General features: G+C 31.5%; 2 protein-coding genes and 1 pseudogene across 4 annotated transcripts; 2 read left to right on the plus strand and 1 right to left on the minus strand.

Annotated features, from left to right (window-relative positions):
• Positions 1-4,550, minus strand: FACE2 (farnesylated protein-converting enzyme 2). 3 transcript variants are annotated; one of them, XM_089718386.1, is made up of 9 exons: positions 4,162-4,547; positions 3,928-3,987; positions 3,469-3,684; positions 2,901-3,012; positions 2,554-2,625; positions 2,298-2,360; positions 1,727-1,804; positions 314-465; positions 1-178 (listed from the first exon to the last, which is right to left on the minus strand). In XM_089718386.1, exons 1-8 carry the CDS (start codon positions 4,366-4,368, stop codon positions 332-334), a joined length of 942 nt encoding a protein of 313 aa, XP_089574512.1. In that variant the 5' UTR covers positions 4,369-4,547; the 3' UTR covers positions 1-178; positions 314-331. The 3 variants fall into 3 exon arrangements, with proteins under 3 accessions (XP_089574512.1, XP_089574511.1, XP_089574513.1); XM_089718385.1 differs by having other exon boundaries at positions 1-465; XM_089718387.1 differs by lacking the exon at positions 1,727-1,804 and having other exon boundaries at positions 1-465; positions 4,162-4,550.
• Positions 4,551-7,337: 2,787 nt separating this feature from the next.
• On the plus strand, positions 7,338-18,225 carry LOC105629525 (uncharacterized; annotated as a pseudogene).
• Positions 18,226-20,422: 2,197 nt separating this feature from the next.
• On the plus strand, positions 20,423-21,679 carry LOC105629486 (Integral membrane Yip1 family protein). The gene has a single exon (XM_089718518.1). The coding sequence runs from the start codon at positions 20,625-20,627 to the stop codon at positions 21,381-21,383; it is 759 nt and encodes a 252-aa protein (XP_089574644.1). The 5' UTR covers positions 20,423-20,624; the 3' UTR covers positions 21,384-21,679.

Here is a 21,679-nt window from a genome sequence, read left to right on the forward strand (position 1 = left end):
GGAGAAAAAAAATAAATTAAAAAAAAAAGGAAAGAAAATCAGTCTAAGCAAATACACTACTACGATACAGGCTTACAACAGCAGGTTCTTTGCCTTTTCCATAGAACATCATCTGCAAAATGACACAATCTGATACTACATGTTCAAAGTCTGTCACTGATAGAAGTCATGTTTTTGTCTGCGATAATCCAATTGGGACAGTTTCAATCTCGCAAATATCGAAAGTCTCAAACTTAAAAACTATGGAATAAGCATAATAAACATCATGGCAGCGCAAAAAATATAGCACATGAAATTAGTAGTGTCTCTTCACCTTCAAGATGTCACAGGTTTAATTCCAGGAACAATACCCATGCCAACATCTACAATTATTTGTTTGGTCATTGTACAAATCAGGACTCGTAACTGGAAAAAGAAGCCAACTGAAAGTTACTACTCCAGCTACAAATGCCAGAGTCACCATCCCTGAAATAGTGACAATATGCAGGTCAAATTCTATACAATAAATAGGTGATGGATGAAGTTCAAAGAATTTAACTAGGAGAAATAATCAAATCTATTTAGCTCAAGAACAAACAGATCATAAAACAATATCACAGGGTTTAGGCAAGAAATGGAAATGTAAACAACAAATATGCAACCATGCACCATTGCAGAAAAAAAGCAAAAGGTGGTTTTGATATTTGATGGATTCATACAAGGCCATTTTAACTAAATCTGCCTCGAATCCAAAGTTTGAAACAAGGTCCAATATTATCATAGTAGGAATTCAAGGAAACAAAGCACAGTTTTCTCTAAACCACTAATTCAGGTTTTTTTCAAATTGACATTAGCTGCTCAGGACCTCAAAACCTCAAAGTTCACATCAGTATCACCAGATTCTTTGGTCAATCTACACAACTGAAAATTCCTATCACCAGATAAAAATTGATTTTTGCTTTTTTATTTTGTCTTTTCCAAATTTAGGCAAAAAATATGGCTAACAAATATACCCTAAACTTTGCAGGTCGTAACGATAACACCCTAAAACGAACCTAACCCCTGAGGCACCCCAATTGCATATTTTTTAAAAAAATTGAACCCCAATTTTAATCTGGTCAAAATTTGACATTAAAATTGAGGTTCAATTTTCACATAACTATGCAATTGGCGTGCCTAAGGGATTAAGTTCGTTTTAGGGTGTAATTGTTACAACCCGCAAAGTTTGGGATATATTTGATGGTTAAGCCCCAAAAATATTGTTTTGATGAAGACTACCTACCTTCCAATATATAGCTAGTTCATTACTTAAAATCTAACACGATCCTACTCTGCAGAAACGAGGGTTTGGATTTGATCAAATTCTAATTGCTTTCTTCATTTTTAGATCTTCTATTTGGTTCTCTCCAAACTTAAGTAGAGTTATAAAAAAAACCAGGAAACTCACAACCTGAATGTGCTGAAGTCAATTTAACACAACGTGAAGTAAAGTTATCTTAGGTTTCTGTTCTGGAGTTACTTTTTTGTTATTTTGGATACCTTTTTCATCAGATTTTTAAGAGAGTCGACATTTTTTTGAAATTAAATGAAAAGGAACAAAGAAAAGTAGAACAACTGAATTAGGAAAGAAGTTCCGAAAAATCTCGCTCTTGCCATGTCAATTGCCACTCTGGCAATATTGCCTTCTGAATATCTGTCATCAATATCTAAGGAAGCATTAATTTTTATTTGCAACTTTATGACATACCTTTCTTCCTTCCAAACAGCACAGGCAATCCCATAAAATTGCAAAATATATGAGCACTTAATGGAGCTAGAAGATGTCCTGCAATGATACATTTCAATCTATTGAATCACAAAGACAGAATAAGCAACCCCATAACAAAGGAGAATATAAGAACTATTCTATTAAAGGTATTCAAAATAAGAAACCCAGGATTACTGAAGCCATGACTACAGTCCTAATTGCTATCTTGCATTTTCTATTGTATGTAAAGTCTTATCAGAACTCTTAGCCTGAAATATTCTGTCATTGAGCATATATAATTCTAAAATCTTGTGGAGTAACTAGGAATACTATGTCGGTGCTGGCAACAAAAAGAATGCAAGACTTTGCAAGAGAATTTAATCCATTACACGTTACAGACTAACCAAACGACATTGTGGATGCAAGCTTCAGTGTGTTTTTTATTTACCCAGACCAAATATAGCATTATAAGCATGTCTATCCAGCAAGCATCTATTTGACACCAAAAGAGGAACCATAGTTACAGACATAGTAAAATAGATGTATCAACTACTAAGAAGCAATGGCTTACCTGTTCGGATGAAAAGAAAAGAAGCATATGAACCAAAGATTACTGTGTAGCCAAGTTGAAGACCTGACACCATGCGTAAAAAATCCACTTGTTCATGAATTGACATGACAACTAGAAAGATCTTTAATCTATAATGTTCTCCCAAAAAATTGAGTCAATAATTTGGAAAGACAAGCAAGACATACTTGTAGAATAAAATAATGCCAATTTCTCAGAGCAAGTTTTTAAAAGTCAAAGCATAATAAGCAGAATTTACCTACAACCATGGAGGCCTTAAGCATGCTGTAGTTATGCCTAACATAGATCTCCATCCAATGGTTTAAATGTGCTGCAAATAATGATAACAGTAAGTAATATTTCCTGGCATAAAATTCACCTTAGCATCTACTGGGGCATATAACTACCAATAAAATGCTCAATCCATGCATCATAAGAAGAAACCAAAAGTTTTAAGACCGGAAGTGAATGTAAGATTGAGAACTGTGCTCTTAACAAATAAACCAAAATTATTTTCCAGCAAGTTTTCAGGCAGAAATGTAAACATAGATGAGAAAGAACATATACAGCAAATACACATTCATAAGCCCATATCAATCAACTTACCCAAGCTAAAAAGAATAGGACAGAGAAAAATGACACTGTAGATCTTGAATCCTCCACATAGAAGTAAAGATATCATACATGCTCTAAACACCAATTCCTCTGTTAATGGAGCCTGAACAGCAAGAGTCGAGGATTGATTTAAAGGAGAACTTTATACTTTCCATTTTAAACCATTAACTAAAAAATGAACAAAAAACATTAAATGATGATGCAAAAACACATATAACCAATTTTAGTAAATAGCCCATGAAAAGTAATTCCTTATCATTTTTAATTACAATGACTTGTACAATGGGATTAAATATCAATACAGAAAACAGGCATTTTTAGGAATGAAGACTTATTTCAGAACTTGGAACACTTTAGAAATAGATTGCACGCAATCAATTCCTCAATATTTTAGTGCATGAAATGGAGTTCCAATTTCCAACCACCTTTTCATGCAATATTTGTGAAAAATTAACACAATATATTCAAGCCAGTCTCTCACTATGTGCAAATTTTTCTCATGTGCACGTCCACACAATCTTGAAGTAAAAAATAAGTCTAGAATAGTAAAGAAACTGACCACCACAAAATTACGCCAAGCCATAACATTGGAAGCCGTTGAAGACATCCAAACAACGAAATTTTGCAGGAGATGTTTGATACTATCAAATGAAAAGCCTCCACCACCCTCATTCATATCTTCCTTCCATGAATCCACCAGCATCAACAATTTGTCCAAAAAAGATCCAGCGTACATTAATGAAGTCAAGGAAAGAGGAAAGGCCACAGCTTGCCACTGTTTCATACATAAAATTGCATTTCAACATGCAAATTTAGCAATCAGTCACCCTTTTCCAATATCTGCAGACGATACAAGAATATAAAAGCAATAATTACCATATGCCAAAAAAAAAAAAAAAAAAAAAAAAAAAAAAAAAAAAAGAAAAATTCTCATACTAGAGTCATAAGTCATAACACAACACATCTGATTCCAAAAAAAAAAAAAAAAGACGCTGTATGTTATTATCATGATACTCACAATATGGTCCAACCGGATGCCATAAATGCCAAACAAAAGAGAAGCTTCCAATCTTCTTATCTGGCTCCATTAAGCATAGTCAATCAAGGTTATAAGATCAGTATTTCTCTAGAATTTTTATATTAACTATAAATACATAATAACTTCAATAGGATTCATATTTCACAACTTTTAATTAGGAAGAAAGATGGAAGTGTGAAGATAGGAAATTGAAGCAGGGTAAGAGAAGCTTACAGGAAGGATAAGAGCACAGAAAATAACGGACACTATTGAACAAATGGCAGCGCAGATGAACCGTCGGATTAAAAATTGCTTGAGAGAGGAAGGAGGAGGAAGCCGTAAGATCAAAGTGGGAGCATGGAGAATTGCCACATAAAAGAAAGTCATGGACGCACAGGCTACGACTGCCACCGATTTTGACAAGCCCGTTTCTTGTTCCATTTTCAGCTTTTTGAACCCTAGAAATAGACAGAGAACGGGAGAGATCGAGTCTCCCGGTGGCTGAACCGTTTCCGTCGGTGTTGCTTCTTTTATTCTTTTCTTGACTATGGTTGCTTCGTGTTGACTTGTGGAGGTCTTTTCGTAATCTTATATCCGAGAGGGTTTTTCAGTATTTTTTTTCTTTTTTTTGTTTTCAACCTCAACACACAAGGGAACAGTTGTTGCTAGATTTTTGAACCACTATTCCTATGGAATGTACTGTGCATGCTTCACAAAGGGAAAAATAGGCCAAATGCATATTTTGAACCCTGTAATTTACCAAAAAATTTATGTGGCATCTTATACTTTGCAGGGGTCCTATAAGGTATTTGTAATTTTTTTTTCATATTTAATAGATTACCTTGCCATATACGTGAGTATCCACGTGAATGTGAAGAGAGTGAAGCCTTGACCACCTTGCCATGGAAAGAGAAATTAAGCTAACCTCTCATCCATTGTCACTCTTTTAACTAAAACGTTACTCTCAGCTCTCCAATTTAGGGTTCATACATTTTTTATCATCATAACTGGGTGATTTATACAATTCAAAGGAAATCGAAATGGATACTCTGCTTGATTTCATTATCCCAAGTTGCTACCGTGGTCTAACAACGGTGCTGAAGGTCTCTTTCACTAAGCCAACCAAGGGAGGAGGTTTTTCGGTTGTAGATAGTATGGGGTGGGTATATTCTAATTGTTGAGTTAATTTTGTAATTTCTTGATGATTTACAACTGATTATTTGAACGAGGTTGTTGATGGGTTTTTGTTTTTTCATTTAATGGGAAATTTCAGAAAAGGGGAGCTTGCAATTTCTTTCAATGTTTGGATCCCCCAATGTCAGAGCATGTGCAACATGTAATTCTTAAATTGTTGAAGAGGATTAAGGATTATGAGGAAAACAGTAAAAATTTAAGGAAAAATTGAAGAAGCTTATGTTGGCTATTTTTGTTTTATGTGTTTGTATTGGTTGTATGGTTGTATTTAGGGTCATTGTTTAGGGGATTTGTATTTAGGAAAATAGGGCAATGGTTTAGGTGTATTTAGATTGTTGCAATTGTAATGTGGTTGATTGGAAAGTGTAATGTAATTGCTGGAGGTGTGTTCAAAAACCTTCTTCTTTTGTAACTTGGTAATTTTGGAATGAAAATTTGGTCCACGTTTCCTGTTATTTCATTCCCAATATATCAACATTTGCATAATTGAATTAGACTTAGGCAGTGATAATAAGAAACTGAGACATAGTTCAAAAATAACACACTGAGATTTATTTGGATCTGAAATGTTGATGACATAGTTTGTTCTAATATGCTAAGAAAACAAGTAAATCTCAGGCTAACTAAATACATTGTCAAGATCCACAAAATATAACACAACAAAAAGCTAATTGTTTGCATTTGTCCTATCATTGCCAAAAACATTCACAATATCCTAAATTCACTAGTATCTCATTACAAGCAGATTGATTTTTCATGCATTTCCATTGCCTTGTGTGGAAATGTTGCTGGTCTGTGATGCTTGACTACTCTGACTTGTATACCCAGCAAACATGGTTGCCTCTCTTGATTGTTGCATCATGAACTATGTGGTTGCCCTCTGTTGAGTTAATTGTCTTGTTGCATTTTTTCCTTTCCATTTGAGACCTAGTGGCTTGAGACTAATGTCTCCTGTCACTACAACTCAGGATCTGACATTACTTTGCTATCACCCTTGCACATTACCCCCTGACAGGTTGACACTTTCATTAAAAGCATTTTCCATGTTATCCATGTCTCATTTTTACTCCTTTCACCCACTCCCTCATTTTCACTCCCCTCATTAATACCCTCTATTAAACCTGCACCTTCCTCCATAACTTCAGCAACATCAACTCCATGCTCAAAATAAATCTCTAATGTTAGGTTTCTATTAGTGTCTTGGGTAGTAAAAATCTCAATCTCATTTGCCACCAGCCATCTGTGGAAGAATCCTGTCACATTAATAGACCCTAGCTCAAGTGCTTTAGCACAACACTTAATGATAGAGCATACGTCAGGGTCAATAGATGGTTCTACGGTTCTCCTTCCACCAATGTATACCTTTTGGGGTATATTTTCAAAATGCTCTTGTGAATCCATAAAATATTTATCTTTTTCTCCGCCATCGTGAATTACAATGCTAAAAAAATGGAACATTTAACCCAAATGCTTTCTAGCAAATCACCCAAATACAAAACACACACATTTTTGTTTAGGGATTTATTTTCTCCAAGCTTTTTCTTTCTTGGCTAATGCTTTGGTTGTTTGCAAATAAAAACAAAAAACTAAAAATTGAAAAGTCTACATTGGAGTTAAAGAAACCATATTATATGATGTGGCGTATGATGTGTAGCTCTTTCTCTGACACGACATTACATTTTTGACAAGTAAAATAATGTGACTTGACGCGCTTCGTTTGCCCAGGCGAGGTGTCTATTAAATACGAAAAAAAAAATTACAGGTACCTTACAGGATCCCCATAAAGTATTAGAGGCCACAGGGTTTTTTTTGGAAAAGTACAGGGTCTAAAATATACATTTGGCCAGAAAAAAAAATGATATTTTGGAATAATTAAGCACTTCATTTTACATTTTAAAAATTATATATATGAAAATTAAAACAAAGAAAAAGTTTCAAGGCATTCTGTTTGTCCAACGTTCTATTTTTATTTTTTTTTAGAAAATTTTAAATTTTTTCTTTACTTTTCTATATTTTGATTGGCCAATTTTTTCATTTTAATATTTAATATATAGTATTAATAATTGATAATTTTTTAAATAATCTAATCTAATCATCTAACCTAATCCAACTAAAACTTTAAACCTAATATAACTCTACTTCTTTAAACGTAATGCACTAGTTTATTTATTTATTCAAGAAAAGAAACAAGACTTCCATCTGCTTATAATCGATTTATGAGGTAAGAAGAGAATATCATTATAATAAATAAATTTTCTTTATTTTATTTCTCATTTTCTTTTTATAACTATGCATATTCTTATTTGCTGGTTTCAGGGAGAAGATACAGCGCATCAAAGCTGCAAATCCTAAAGCTCTACGGCTGGATCAGTTTCGGAAGGCAATAACAATGTTGCAAAAAAAACTCTATTCTTCTCTTCTTGATTAATTAATTTTTGTATATAAATATAGTTAATCAGTTAGTTTTGGTATGAGCATTGCTGGGATTATATGTGCTGTATTTGCCATTGCAACTTATCATTTGTCGGCCTTCCGAATTTGGCTTGGTGGATCAATAGTCCTCTCTGATTTTTACATACAACACAGGAATGCTTCCAGAGATACAGGCAATAATAAAGCAACCCACTGTAAATAACATTATGAAAGCACTGTACTTTCAATTCACATTTGGAAATTTGTTATTGTTTGCTGTTACTTGGATTGGTTAGTGGGCTTATGGAAATTCGACAACACCATATCTGCTCAGCAGCGTTAGTGGTCCTATTTGGGTGAAGACACCGACCAATATTGCCGCGTTCTTCCAATCAGTCATTGCTTTGCATGTAATTCACACCATTACTGATGCTTTTTGAGTATCTCTTTATCATTTTCTTTTATTGACTTGCTTTACAAGATTTGTTAATGGTCTGCACTAATCCACTCGCGTTCCTGCAGATTTTTGCAAGTTCAGTGTATGAGTTCTTGGATACGAGTTGCTTTATTATATTTAATTTTTATAATTTCAATCTTATATTTTTATTAAATATAAAAATTATTATTATAGTTTCCTAAAATTTATACTTATTATGTCTATTGTTATCCATTTCTTAATTTTAGTAACAAATTAATGAAAAAATTATTAAAATAGAAATAATAAAGCAAAGTATAACATAATTAAATTAAATTTAAATTAATAATATCTATATGTTCAATATGTTCTCTTCTTTCATCTTTCTATTTTTCTGTTTTTTAAGAATTTTAAGATTTTATTTTATATTTATGTAGTTTGATTGGATGTTGAATATATTTTTAAAGTTTAATAGGTATTAGATAAATTATTATGAATTTAAACATTTTAAATTATTTCTATGTTATTTAACCATTATCTTTAAGATAATTACATTTAGATAATAATAATTTTAAATTTTTTTGCTTATATATATATATATATATATATATATATATATATATATATATATATATATATATATATATATATATATCTATAGGTTTATTTTCTTTTTTCATAACTAGACTTTTGGAATTCATTTTTTTAATAAAAACTTTATATATCTATTAAAATTAAATTAATTCCTCACTTATAGGCAGATTATTAAATAACTAGATAATTATGACTTATTTTTAAAAAAAATATAGATAATATTAATTCGATAATTTATTTTCAAAATCTATTTAATATTAATAAAAAATAATGGATATGTACAAATTATTAAATAACTAGATAATTATGACTTTTAAAAGAAATTCTATTTATCTTTTTAAACTAAAAGTTGTTCTCTCATTTATCTATATATTTTAATTGTATAATTTATTTTTGAAAACAATATTTTAATATCAATTAAAATGTAATAGATATATAAATTATTAAATAACTAGATATAAGTTTGAATATCATATATTGGTTAGCAAAGTTAATCTCTTCAAATTTGGCATTTGAATGTTTTCTCTAGCAATCTGCCTTATCTTAAAAATATTTATGCTATTTGCAAATAATGTTATAGTTCTTTTTATTACAAATAATTTTGATATTTACCATTATTGATTTAATTCAAGTAGAGATTTTATTTATAATAATTATTAAAATAATATTTAAATATCCGCGCGCGAAGCACAGTTAACGATTAGTACTATTATATCCTTGTTATTTATTTCTGTTAAATGAAATTATCATTCCGTCCATCATTATTTGAGATTTAAGTCGTTAACTGATTCAAACGACATAGAAAAAATAACATAATTTTTAAAGTATAAGGACAAATTAGTTAATTATATCAAAACATAGTAATAAAAATATAATCTTTCTCCTTTTAGTTCATATATATATAAGGTTAGTTCTATAATTTTACTAGTATTTAACGACTAATCTCAAATAATTGACAAAGTATAATTTCTTTTAAGGGAGACAAATTACAAGGATAAAATAATGTAATTTTTAAAATGTAAAAAATAAAGTAATAATTATACTAAAATACTGGCACAAAAATGTCATTTTCCCTTCACAAATGTATATCAAGTCGTAAGCTCTAATTTTTGTTCAGTTGAGCATTGGAAAGTTTATGTAATTCAGTTGAGCTCTAATTTTATTAGCCTTTCTCAATATAAATTATATTTTGTGAAATTTTTAATTCAATATGATAGGATTACATATTTTTCTAACTAGTCCAAACTATGCAATTGTGATGCAACTCTTATTAATTAAAGTAAATTGCAAGAAAAAATCACTATGTAGCCAATACTCATCATTATACCAGCTTGATTCCTAAAATTATATTCCCTCCATTATATATATTCTCAAAATAACATGACAGTGATATTATAATATTGAACTCTAAAAGAATGTCCATTAACCCTCTTTTGTGGAAAGTTCTGCGTTTTATATACAAAGATAGGATGGAATTGGTTATGGAGAGAGATATCTGACAACATTATCTCCCAATATTTGGCCATTATCTATGTCGAGCAAAAAGTCCAATATACCATTATTTTGGTTTTTAGCTTAACATTGACCTTGAGAGAATTTTAAGAAGGTGAGAGATATTATTGTGGTTGGACAATTAATATTCCACAATAGACTATATCGTGCTATAAAAGATAAAGGCTTTTTCACGTTATGTGTATAGATTAAATTTTTGAGTTGCAAGCATAGTCCGAATTATGTACACAGTTTCTACATACACTTAATAATTAAGTGTGCAGATATGGTGAGATCCACATACAAATCTAATAAATCCACGATGAAAGGAAATTTCCCTTCAAGTTGTAGTGCTTAACTCAAAATTGTTGTGCCTATTTATATTCTCTCTAGAACATTAATTGGATGTTTTCGTTTCAGATTCTATAGAGGTCAGCTATTCATCAGATGACAAGGAGGTCAAGTTTAAGATCTGATTGTTAAGTATGGACATATCTTCTGAAGTTGCAGGCGGGTCTTGAGGGATTGTATTCAAACAAAAAGGCAAGATTGTGTTAATGGCATTTGTGGGTAAAATATTTGGAATTGTGAACTCATCCCTATTCAAATGAGTTTAAGTTTTGAAAATTTTGGCTTCAAATTTTCTTTTTTTGGCACAAATTTAGAGAAGCAAAATAAAGAACTTGAGGTAAAAAATTTTGGCTCCAAAGTTTCTTCCAAATTTCACTGCAAGTTTTTCAATCCAAATTTGAGATTGAAATTTCATTAGCTAGTTGCAATAGTGGAGCTCACGTTTTTGTTTTGTGGAGTTGTAAGCAAATAAACTTCCGCAATTAAGTAATTCATCTTCTTTCTCATCCTTTACTATCCTTTTATTGAAATTTAGAAACCACCAAATTGCCTTTTTAGGTAAATTAGAAAAAAAATCACATCAATCCACCTCCTAAATTCTAGTGAAAATTTATTTTCTCTCCACATATATAGAACAGAGAGAGTATAATACTTCCTCCGTTCTTTTTATATAGGCACAATTGATTTTTCACCAATATTAAAGAATTTGTTAAACTAACTCAGTTTTCTTTATTTGTCTATATTACCGCTAAAATCACATTAACTACTCCTCTAAAATGCAAATATCTTTTATTCACATTTCTTGGGTTAATATAATAATAAATGTGTTGTCTCCCTTAAATTTTAAAAGGATTAGCTATGTTTGTTGCTTAATTAACGGGATATTAATTGCTCACATTAGAAATGAAAATTAAAAATTCAAAACTTTATTTTGGTCCCTTCATTGACACTTCTTTGTGCGCAAAAATTAACCAAAATTTAGTAGCAAATTTTTTCATTTGAATTGTAGAGTCTCCTCAACTTCATAAAAATGTAGGCATATGAATTTGGACTGGAACACAGCTATAAATTGCCATTCACAACTTTTTTTCCAGCATGAATCCACTAAATCAATTAGACCTCACTGATTTTTCTCAAGATTAGCGCACAAACTCTGAAGTTCTGCCCATGTGCAATGAACTTCCAATCAATTTAAGTGTTTCTCCAATAGAAGAGACTATTATTAGAGAGATAACCGAAAATCATTCATATGAAAATGCAAGAAAGACAAATAAATGAAAAAATATCTCTGAAACTTTAAAGAATTTAGTCAAGACATTGTTATTGACTGAGATGCAAAAAGGTTCGCTAATTGAGTGAACTTATGAAAAAGTTACAGCTAGTTTTTCTATATCCAAGAGGTCGATGTATAGGATTTGAGATAATCCAAAGAATGATACATGCAGTCAAAGTGTAATGAAACACTCATGGAATAGGGAACACAAATGTGTGGAAATAACTTCTTCTAGAACTTTAGAAATCCCACTGAGGCGGTGGACCATAATTCTTGCCTTAGCACATGAGTTGAGTTCAACCTTGCTGCATGTGCACAGAATGATTGAATAATGAGAGATAAAGAAACATTAAAGTTCGATCAAGCCATTGTTCAAAGAAGAGAACAATATGTGTGCCCATTTTTTTCTCAGTCACAACTCCATCATTTTTCCTTCCCGTTTCATTATCTTTTTCGCTCACATTGTCTTCAATATGTGTGCCTATATTTTTTCCCTTGTTCAATTTCAAGTGTATCTAATATCTCTGTGAAGTGCACAATTCCTTTGAAAGAACTCCTCAACTCATTCAAATTTGCGCGCATTTCTTCTATTCGAGTAGTATTTTGATCCAGCTTTAAAACCAAACTTTGGAATGATAAATTCATTTCATCCAACTTCCCCACTGCCAAAGCACAAAACTTAGACAATAAAAGTTGGTTAGACTCCTTTCTTTGCATATTCATAGGAGCCTTTACTGTCCTATGGGAATTCTTACTTCCAAACTCTAGGATATTATCATCTTTGACATACTTCAATAATGTCCAACCCCTTTTCTTGGTATTGACAATGTTGCATGAAGCTAAATATCTCGCATTTATTTTTTTACTGCTTTCAACTTTTCTTCTTTCTCTCTAGTCACATCAACTTCAACATCAATTAAACATTGAAAATTAATTTAGCATAAGGCAAACTCCTACAATTTTTCTTGGATTTATGCTTCTCTTCGCTCATGATGTTGTGATTATGGGTAATATTTTTTATAATAATTGAACCTAAATTGATCTACCTATGGTTAATCAAATGCCAGAGTAACAATGTCTCATCATCTGTGATATTTTCTTTATTGCCTGGTTTAGGTAGCATATTAAAGCAAATTATCAAATGCAAAAGTTTAGGAATTGCCTTCATCTTAGTGCTTATCAATTCCCCACTACTATAATCCTCAGGTAAATCTCTTTTTTTAAAGTCCACAATGTTCAAACCTTTTGGAAGAGCATAATCTTTCAGAATGAATCAAAACCAATATTTCTCATCTTAAATTGCTTTTCTAACACAGTTTCATTTATCTCAACCTCTAACCCTTTAACCATAGAAACCAAATTAATCTTTTCTATATAATCCTTTTTCCTCTTTCAAGCTTCTAAATTAGCATAAAAAATCCCCACTAAAATCAAGGATACACCACATTTCTAATTACATTAATTGTTTCATTCCATAATCAAAGAACTTAGCTAAATGCTTTCCTACACTCTTAATATCATCAAAATAAACCATTTTCTCATAAAGTGTTTTTTTCATTTATAATTACCTGGTTGTAGTAATCTTCTTTCTCCTGGTAGATGAAATCACTTTTATCAAATCCATCATGGCCACTTTGTTCTTGTCCACTTTTTGATTGGGACTAATCTTCTTCATCCATATTAGTTGACTTCACTTCCTCAGCAATACGCTTACACTTTTTATAGGGGTGAATTTTTGGGAAGTGGTTGCGATTTTTATTTCATGACAATTGTTTTCTTCGTGAGGGTTTATCTTTTTTATTTTTAGGCTACATTTAGTCCACCATCCTCTCCTTGATCACCATAGCCTTAGTTCTTTGATTTAGGATTTGGAGTATTTGAGTCTGTTGGCTTTTAGTTTTCTTTATTTTCATTTTTGCAAACACTGATTTGATGATTTTTGCTCTTCAGCTATTTTTGATTTTGTAGAGATCGTACACTTTTGCTTCATCGACCTATGACTCATTTTAAAGGGACGAACCGCTATCAATCAAACGATGATCGATGGTTACATAAACTAGTAAGTGTAGATCTGTGGAGAGATAATGGTTAGGAAATGAGAAGTGTAAGGGTGCTTCTACTGAATCAATTGGAAAAGAGAAGTGAATACAAACGGGTACAGAAAACCCTAGGTTATGCTTTATCCTTTGGAGGAGAATTTTATTTTAATCCATCTTTGAAGAAGTTATGCCAAAATATTGGTACGCGGTGCCCAATACTACTCTTAAGCCATTTAAAACCAAACTCACTTTTGCAAACAAAGAGCAACAAAAAAATTCAATAGGAATTTGGTTTAAAAAAGAAATCTCCATAATTTTTCTTAACAATTAATGTTCAACTTAATCTCTGTTTGCCACTAATTTTGATTTAGGATTTGGAGTATTTGAGTCTGTTGGCTTTTAGTTTTCTTTATTTTCATTTTTGCAAACACCGATTTGATGATTTTTGCTCTTCACCCATTTTTGATTTTGTAGAGATCGTACACTTTTGCTTCATCGACCTATGACTCATTTTAAAGGGACGAACCGCTATCAATCAAACGACGATCGATGGTTACATAAACTAGTAAGTGTAGATCTGTGGAGAGATAATGGTTAGGAAATGAGAAGTGTAGGGGTGCTTCTACTGAATCAATTGGAAGAGAGAAGTGAATACAAATGGGTACAGAAAACCCTAGGTTATGCTTTATTCTTTGGAGAAGAATTTTATTTTAATCCATCTTTAAAGAAGTTATGCCAAAATATTGGTATGCGGTGCCCAATACTACTCTTAAGCCATTTAAAACCAAACTCACTTTTGCAAACAAAGAGCAACAAAAAAATTCAGTAGGAATTTGGTTTAAAAAAGAAATCTCCATAATTTTTCTTAACAATTAATGTTCAACTTAATCTCTGTTTGCCACTACTTTTGAATTTTTTAAAAGAAACAAATTAAGAACAAAATATAATAAGGGTAAAAAAGATATTTCAATTTGGCATCCTTTTCAAAGTTACCAAATAAAGTAATTTTAGTTATATAAAAAGAATAACAAAACAAAGTAAAGTTTGTCAATTTAAAAAAAACAGAGGGAGTATTAAATATTGATTACTTCATCTATTTTATTTTGACAGAGAAAAGTAACTTTTCACACAGATTAAGAAGTTAGCTTAACTGTAATTTTTCCCATTTCTTTCATTATTTGCCTAAATCAGCATTAACTCCCTCTCAACTGTGCAAAGCTAAACATACAAGAGATAGAATTTGGTGCATTTAATTAAGGATTAAATGGTTAATTTAGTATTTCAGGCAATTATTAAGCAAAAAAAAAATTGAAATAGAAAATTCAAAGTGATTAAAAATAGACTTAACAGTAAAAAATAAAAAATTTAGAAACAACTTTGCTCCAAAGCTAATTTAAAGTTGCAAATGAAAATTGGACATAATTTTTATGTATTTAGAGCCAGGGGGCACTTGCCCCCATTGACCCAAAAGAAAAAAAAGTAATTTATATATAATTTATATTTATTTGGATATAAATTGGGCCTTATTTATTAACCTATACTAGTAAACAAAAGCCCATGATCCATGTTTAATATAATCTTTTTAGTTGCCTATAGATTTACTTAACCTATTGCATGCTAATCTTTTCAACTTCTAAACACAATCACAAACTTATTTGATTGCTTGGCTTTCATTCTTTCATTGTTGCATTGAGGAGAACTAACAGGTTAGCTTTTTGATCTCATTCTCTCTATTTTTGCCATTTAATTTATTTATATGTTCTTTTTTTAATTTTTAAAAATATTTTCATACTTTGCACATTTATAATTATAAACTATTTTTTGTGCTTTTTCCTTTATATTGTTTGAATTGTGATGTAAATTAATTTGTTTATGGTTTTTGCCTCTTTTGCTTTTATGGACCGTTGTGCTTTTACTAAATTAATTCATTTTTATTTCCTTTTATTTATTGTTATTCCTTGTGCATAAACATATTTCTTAATTCTATCGGTATGGACATTCTAGAATTAGAATAAATTTTAGAATTAGAATTAGTTGTGTGAAACTGTGAAAGTATTGAATAGAATTCAACCTAATATAATAATAATTTTTTTAATTAATATTTCTTAAAAAAAATCAAGGTATAGTAATATCAAATGTGATGTGTTATGTGTACAGTTAGAAGAAGAGATTTTTAAAATTTTCACTTTATTGTGTTGAATGCGAGACAATGGCCTTGTTTAAATTTTAAGTAAATAATAATGTTGTAGTTAATTTTATTTAAATTTCTAATTAATTTGTATATAAATTTGATTTAGTTATGGACAAATTTCTCAAACGATCACTTACAATAAGGACTTGAATCCCAATCGTTCAAAGCATCCTCATTTGGAAATCCACATAGATGATCTTCCTTCTGATTTAGGATTACGGAAAAAAAATTTCAAATTATTACCCTAATGATCGTGATAAAATACAAAGAGCCTATTTGCAAAAGGATCCATGTCAACCTTTCGATCATGATTTTCCACAAAGAAAAATTGGACATATTTATCATCGATTTGTTCCTTCTTGGTTTAAAGAATATAGCAATTGGTTAAAGTACAATGTTTCAAAGCATGCAGCTTTTTGCTTGTCTTGTTATCTCTATCGGCCAGATATTGTAGATTAAGCAAGTGTTGATACTTTTGTTGTTGATGGATTTATAAACTGGAAAAAGAAAGAAAGATTTCAAATTCATATAGGCGGTCCAAATAGTGCTCATAACAAAGCTTGGAGCAATTCTCAAGATTTAACGAATCAAAAGTAGCATATCCAAGTTACTTATCCTAGACAATCCAATCAAACTCAAAAGGCTATCGTACTCAACTTACTACATTGGTTGATTGCATTTGATTTCTTTTGCATTAAGGACTAATTTTTCGCGATCATGATGAGTTAGAGGCTTCTAATAATGATGGTAATTTTTTTTGCAGCTTTTAAAATTTTTAGTTGATCATAATCAAGATATTAATAATGTTGTTTTAGAAAATGCTTGTGGTAATCTTAAAGTCATTGCTCCTGATATACAAAAAGATATTATTAAACGTGCTGCAATTGAGACCACCAAATAATTAATTATCTTCAAGGTGGGTTATTTTCTATTTTCATTGATGAGTCTCGTGATATCTCAATCACAGAACAATTGGCAATTGTTTTACACTATGTGGATGCAAAAGGATGTGTGCTTGAGCGATTTATTCGTATTATTCATGTTAGTGATACTTCCTCTATATCTCTCAAGTCTGCAAAAGATGGATTATTTTCAAGACATGGATTGAGTTTATCATCTCTACGTGGGCAAGGCTATGACGGAGCTAGTAATATACGAGGAGCAATTAATGGTTTGAAGTCTTTGATGTTGAAAGAAAACAGTTCTACATACTATGTTCATTGTTTTGCTCACCAATTGCAATTAGCACTTGTAGTAGTGACAAAGAATCATGTGCAAATTGCTCTGTTGTTTAACCTAGTCTCAAGTTTATTGAATATGGTTGGAGCTTCTTGTAAGGGAAAAGATCCTCTTCATGAGAAGCAATTTAGTAAGATTGTTGAAGAATTAAAAAATGGTGAAATCTCAAGTGGTCGAGGTTTATATCAAGAAACTTCTCTTTAAAGACCTGGTGACACACGTTGGGGCTCGCATTATGGTCATTAGTAAATATAATTGTGATGTTTGAATCTGTAGTTGATGTGCTTGAGATCATTTTGAAAGAAGGAATACATTCAGAGCAAAAAGGTGAAGCATACGCGTTGCTTGATTCTATTCAATCCTATGAGTTTGTGTTTAACTTGCATTTGATGAAAAATATTTTAAGTATCATAAACAAATTATCTCAAGCATTACAAAGAAGAGATCAAGACATTATCAATGCAATTTCTTTTATTAGAGTTTCTAAACAAAGATTGCAAATGATGAGAGATGATGGATGGCAATCCTTAATTGATGAAGTTTCTTTATTTTGCGAGAAACATAGTATTACCATTTCCAATATGGGTGATAATTTTGTGGTTCGAGAAAAGTCAAGACGTAATGCACAACAAATGAAAAATTTACATCATTATCAAGTGGAATTATTCTATACTGTGATTGATATGCAACTTTAAGAGCTTCACAATCGCTTTAACGAGGTCAATACAGAGTTGCTTCTTTGTATAGCATGCTTGAATCTAGATGACTCTTTCCAAGCTTTTAATAAGCAAAAATTAATTCGGCTTGCTAAATTTTATCCTTCTGATTTTTCTAAAGTGGAGCTAGTTGTTACTCTTAGTAATCAACTTGATAATTATATTGTTGATATGAGATCCGATGATCAATTTTCAAATCTAAGAGGGATTAGTTATCTTGCCAAAAAATTAGTTGAATAAAAAAAGATGTTGTGTATCCTTTGGTGTTTTTACTTGTGAAATTAGCTTTGATTTTGCCAATTGCTACTGCTTCAGTTGAAAGAGTATTCTCAACAATGAAGATAATGAAAAATCGATTACGTAATAGAATGAGAGATTCTTAGATGAATGATTACTTGATCAAATATATTAAGAAAGATATCTTCAATAGTATTGACAACGAGAAAATTTTACAACGATATCAAAATATGAAGACTCACAGAGAACAATTATGATAGATTGCTCATAAGAAGAATTGGACAATAATATTTTTTATTTTGATTCATATTCTAAAATTCTTCTAGTAAGAATGAATAATATGATGGATGTAATCTTTTTTTGCGTCAATTTATGTTTTGTTAGTTTTTTCTGGAGAATATCAATATTATAAAGATATTATGACTTCTCAATAATACAAGAAAACTTTGAACTATCTAATAAATATCAATGGTCTATCTATTAGTTGTTGTTTATATGTTTTTGTAATTGTCCTTTTTGTCTAATATTAAATTATGTATTTTATGATTTGTTTCCTTGTAGACTTGCAAAGTTGCACGATTATTGTTATTTACTGAGTGTGTATGCACAAGGCTAAAAATTAATATTATAGTATGAGGCTTTAAAACATATAAGGTACGTCTTCATTTTGTGTTGAAATGATTTTTTTTTTTCAAGGTTTGTATTGAAATGATTTATAAATTAGTTTTCTATTATTTTTACTTTTCTATAGTTTCAACTTTTATAATTACATTTAGTAATCTATGGATAGATAGTTTTATTGTTAAAAAAATAACATAAAATATAGAAGTTGAAAGTTTGCCTCCCTAATATAAAATCTTGGATCCGTCTCTGCTTGGTGCCAACTTTTATTTTTGAAAGGATAAAGAATCTCTTCAAATTTCACAAACTAGCCTCATATAAATAGACAATAGCTTAAAATTGAAATAAATTCATCCAAAGATCCAATATGAACCTACCAAATCAATTTAATCTTAACTTGGTCCCAACAAAGCCGCATGCAATTGAAGAAGATATGTCCATATTCAAAAACTTATCCGTAGACTTGATCGTGTTTTAATACTGAATAAGCTAATGCTCTTATACACATGCGCTTGTTAGACTTGATTGTATTCAAATACACACCACACTGAATTTGAAATTTCGAAACAAATTATAAGTGGTGCACAATCGGGGTAAACTTTCTTGCAATCTGTACGGCGGAGTGTACATGAATTGCAAAATATGATGCCATATGAAAACCTAATCTTACTTAAATCCTGCATCCTAAAAAGTTATGCACGTTTTAATAATGTGACAAACTTTATGTTCCAAACAATTTGTCTTCGGTACTTTAAATGTAATAAACAAGTATACAATTTCGTGTTTGCTACTACTTGAAAATTCTCTCACACTTACACCTTGAATGAAAAACAACACAAGGGTCGTTTGGACTATTTACTTTGGCTAGCCTTCCAAAGTTACCAAATAAGGTAAAATTCTTTATTTAAATAAAATACCCAAAAAGGAAATTTGCTAGAACTAGTTTAAGATCAAACTAATTTAGAGGTTTCATAATAAATTTCTGGATGAATTCGATTCAGTTGTGAGCTATTGTCCTTTTATATGAAGTCAATTTGTGAAATTTGAAGAGACTTTTTATTCTTTCAAAAATAAAAATTGGCTCCAAATGCATAAAAATTACTGCCTAAAATACTAAATCAAACATTTTTTTGGTCTGAACCAAAGATATGTCCAGGCTGGACTACAACTAAATTCTGCTTGAACTGGATCGTAAATTGCTCCCGGTAAATATTTACTCTATCCATGATGATCAAATCCTCGACCTTATTTAAGGGAGAATAGTGTCGAACCATTCATTTCAACACGTGTTGGTAATTAAAATAATTTTTTTAATTTGTTTAAAAGTTAATTTTCTCTATTTAAATAGAACCATAAGTAAATAAACGAGCAATAATAAATATATATGATACATGTTATAAAAAACTAGTTTAATTACGTATGGACTTCCCTCAACTCTCTCGCTTCACGATTACCGGATTGGATCTCAAATTTGTAACCATATCTAGAATTAAAAGGTTCAGTATTGGATCTCAAATTTGTAACCATATCTAGAATTAAAAGGTTCAGTGAGAATTAAAAAATGTCTAAATTTATGGTTGTTTATGTAATTAGGAAAAAGAAGGAACGCATTTCAATAGACGGGCAATATGGTAATTGCATCATGCCCGTAACTCACCAAAGGCGTCACCCGGCGAATCTCCCGCCGCAGACACGAGGGATACACGCCGAAGAGCCCCTCCAAAAGTCAATTATGCCCTGCCATGCGAAATTACTCTTTTATTGCTCTTCTTCTAGACGTACAATTGAGAATCTCCGTGCACTTTCTCCATTTCTATCTCTTCCTCTCACTCTCCGATCTCCAAATCCAAAACCCTAAAGTAATCTCAGAACTACGTACGTTAAAACCCTGCTTTTCTTCTGTTACCCTTTAGTGTCAAACGCCATGACAAAGGAATTTGCAGTGCCTCCAGTAATATTTCCCTCCGGAGGCAACCCCACAGTCGCTGGTGCCGCCAACATGCAGCAACGACGGGTTCCGACGGCGCCGTTTCAGCCTCCCAGACCTTCAAACTCCGGGATCCCGTTTATGTCCTTCGAGATCGGTTCAGCTCCTACTGGCTCATATGGCGCGGGTCCTATTGGCGGTGGTCCTGTAACATCCTCGGGCGCCGCGAATTTTGACGATGAGGAGCCACTCCTCGATGAACTCGGCATCCATCCCGATCAAATCTGGAGAAAGACAAAATCTATTATGAATCCATTTCGCGTCAACCCTACCGTTCACAAAGACTCCGATCTATCTGGCCCGATCTTCCTTTATCTCTCCCTTTGCCTTTTTCAATTACTCGCCGGAAAAATCCAATTTGGTGTGATTTTGGGCTGGATTGTTGTATCGTCTATTTTTCTATATGTGGTGTTTAATATGTTGGCTGGGAGAAATGGAAATTTGGATCTACATACATGTACAAGTGTTCTTGGCTACTGTTTGTTGCCGGTGGTGATTTTATCGGCAATTTCTCTATTCATGCCACAGGGCGGGCCAGTCAGATTCATGGTCTCAGGGGTTTTTGTGATTTGGGCAACTAGGGCTTGCACGAATCTAATGGTAGCAGTGGCTGATGGAGGAGAAGAACATCGCGGATTGATTGCGTACGCTTGTTTCTTGATTTACACTCTGTTTTCGTTGCTTGTTATATTTTAGTGAGAATAACGTATGAAGGTAAAATTGATATTGCATTTTTTTGGATTTTGTAGTTCAAAGATATTGTAGTTTGGATTTGTTTTTTCGCTGTTGCAGGTCATCTTGAATCTAATGTACGTTGACGTAATTTTTGTGGTCAAATGGTATATATAGAGATGATTATACCTGTAAATTGACATAGTAATGAGTTTAGATTGAATTTTTCTTTCTCTTGACACTGGTATTAAGTTGTGAAATTACTGTGTGAGGAACAACAATTTTAAAGAGTACTGGAAACAGATGTTGTTTATGCTTTA

This window comes from Jatropha curcas, chromosome 2, assembly GCF_041381405.1.
Source record: "Jatropha curcas cultivar XTBG-Jc1 chromosome 2, XTBG_Jcur_1.0, whole genome shotgun sequence".
Taxonomy (NCBI): domain Eukaryota; kingdom Viridiplantae; phylum Streptophyta; class Magnoliopsida; order Malpighiales; family Euphorbiaceae; genus Jatropha; species Jatropha curcas.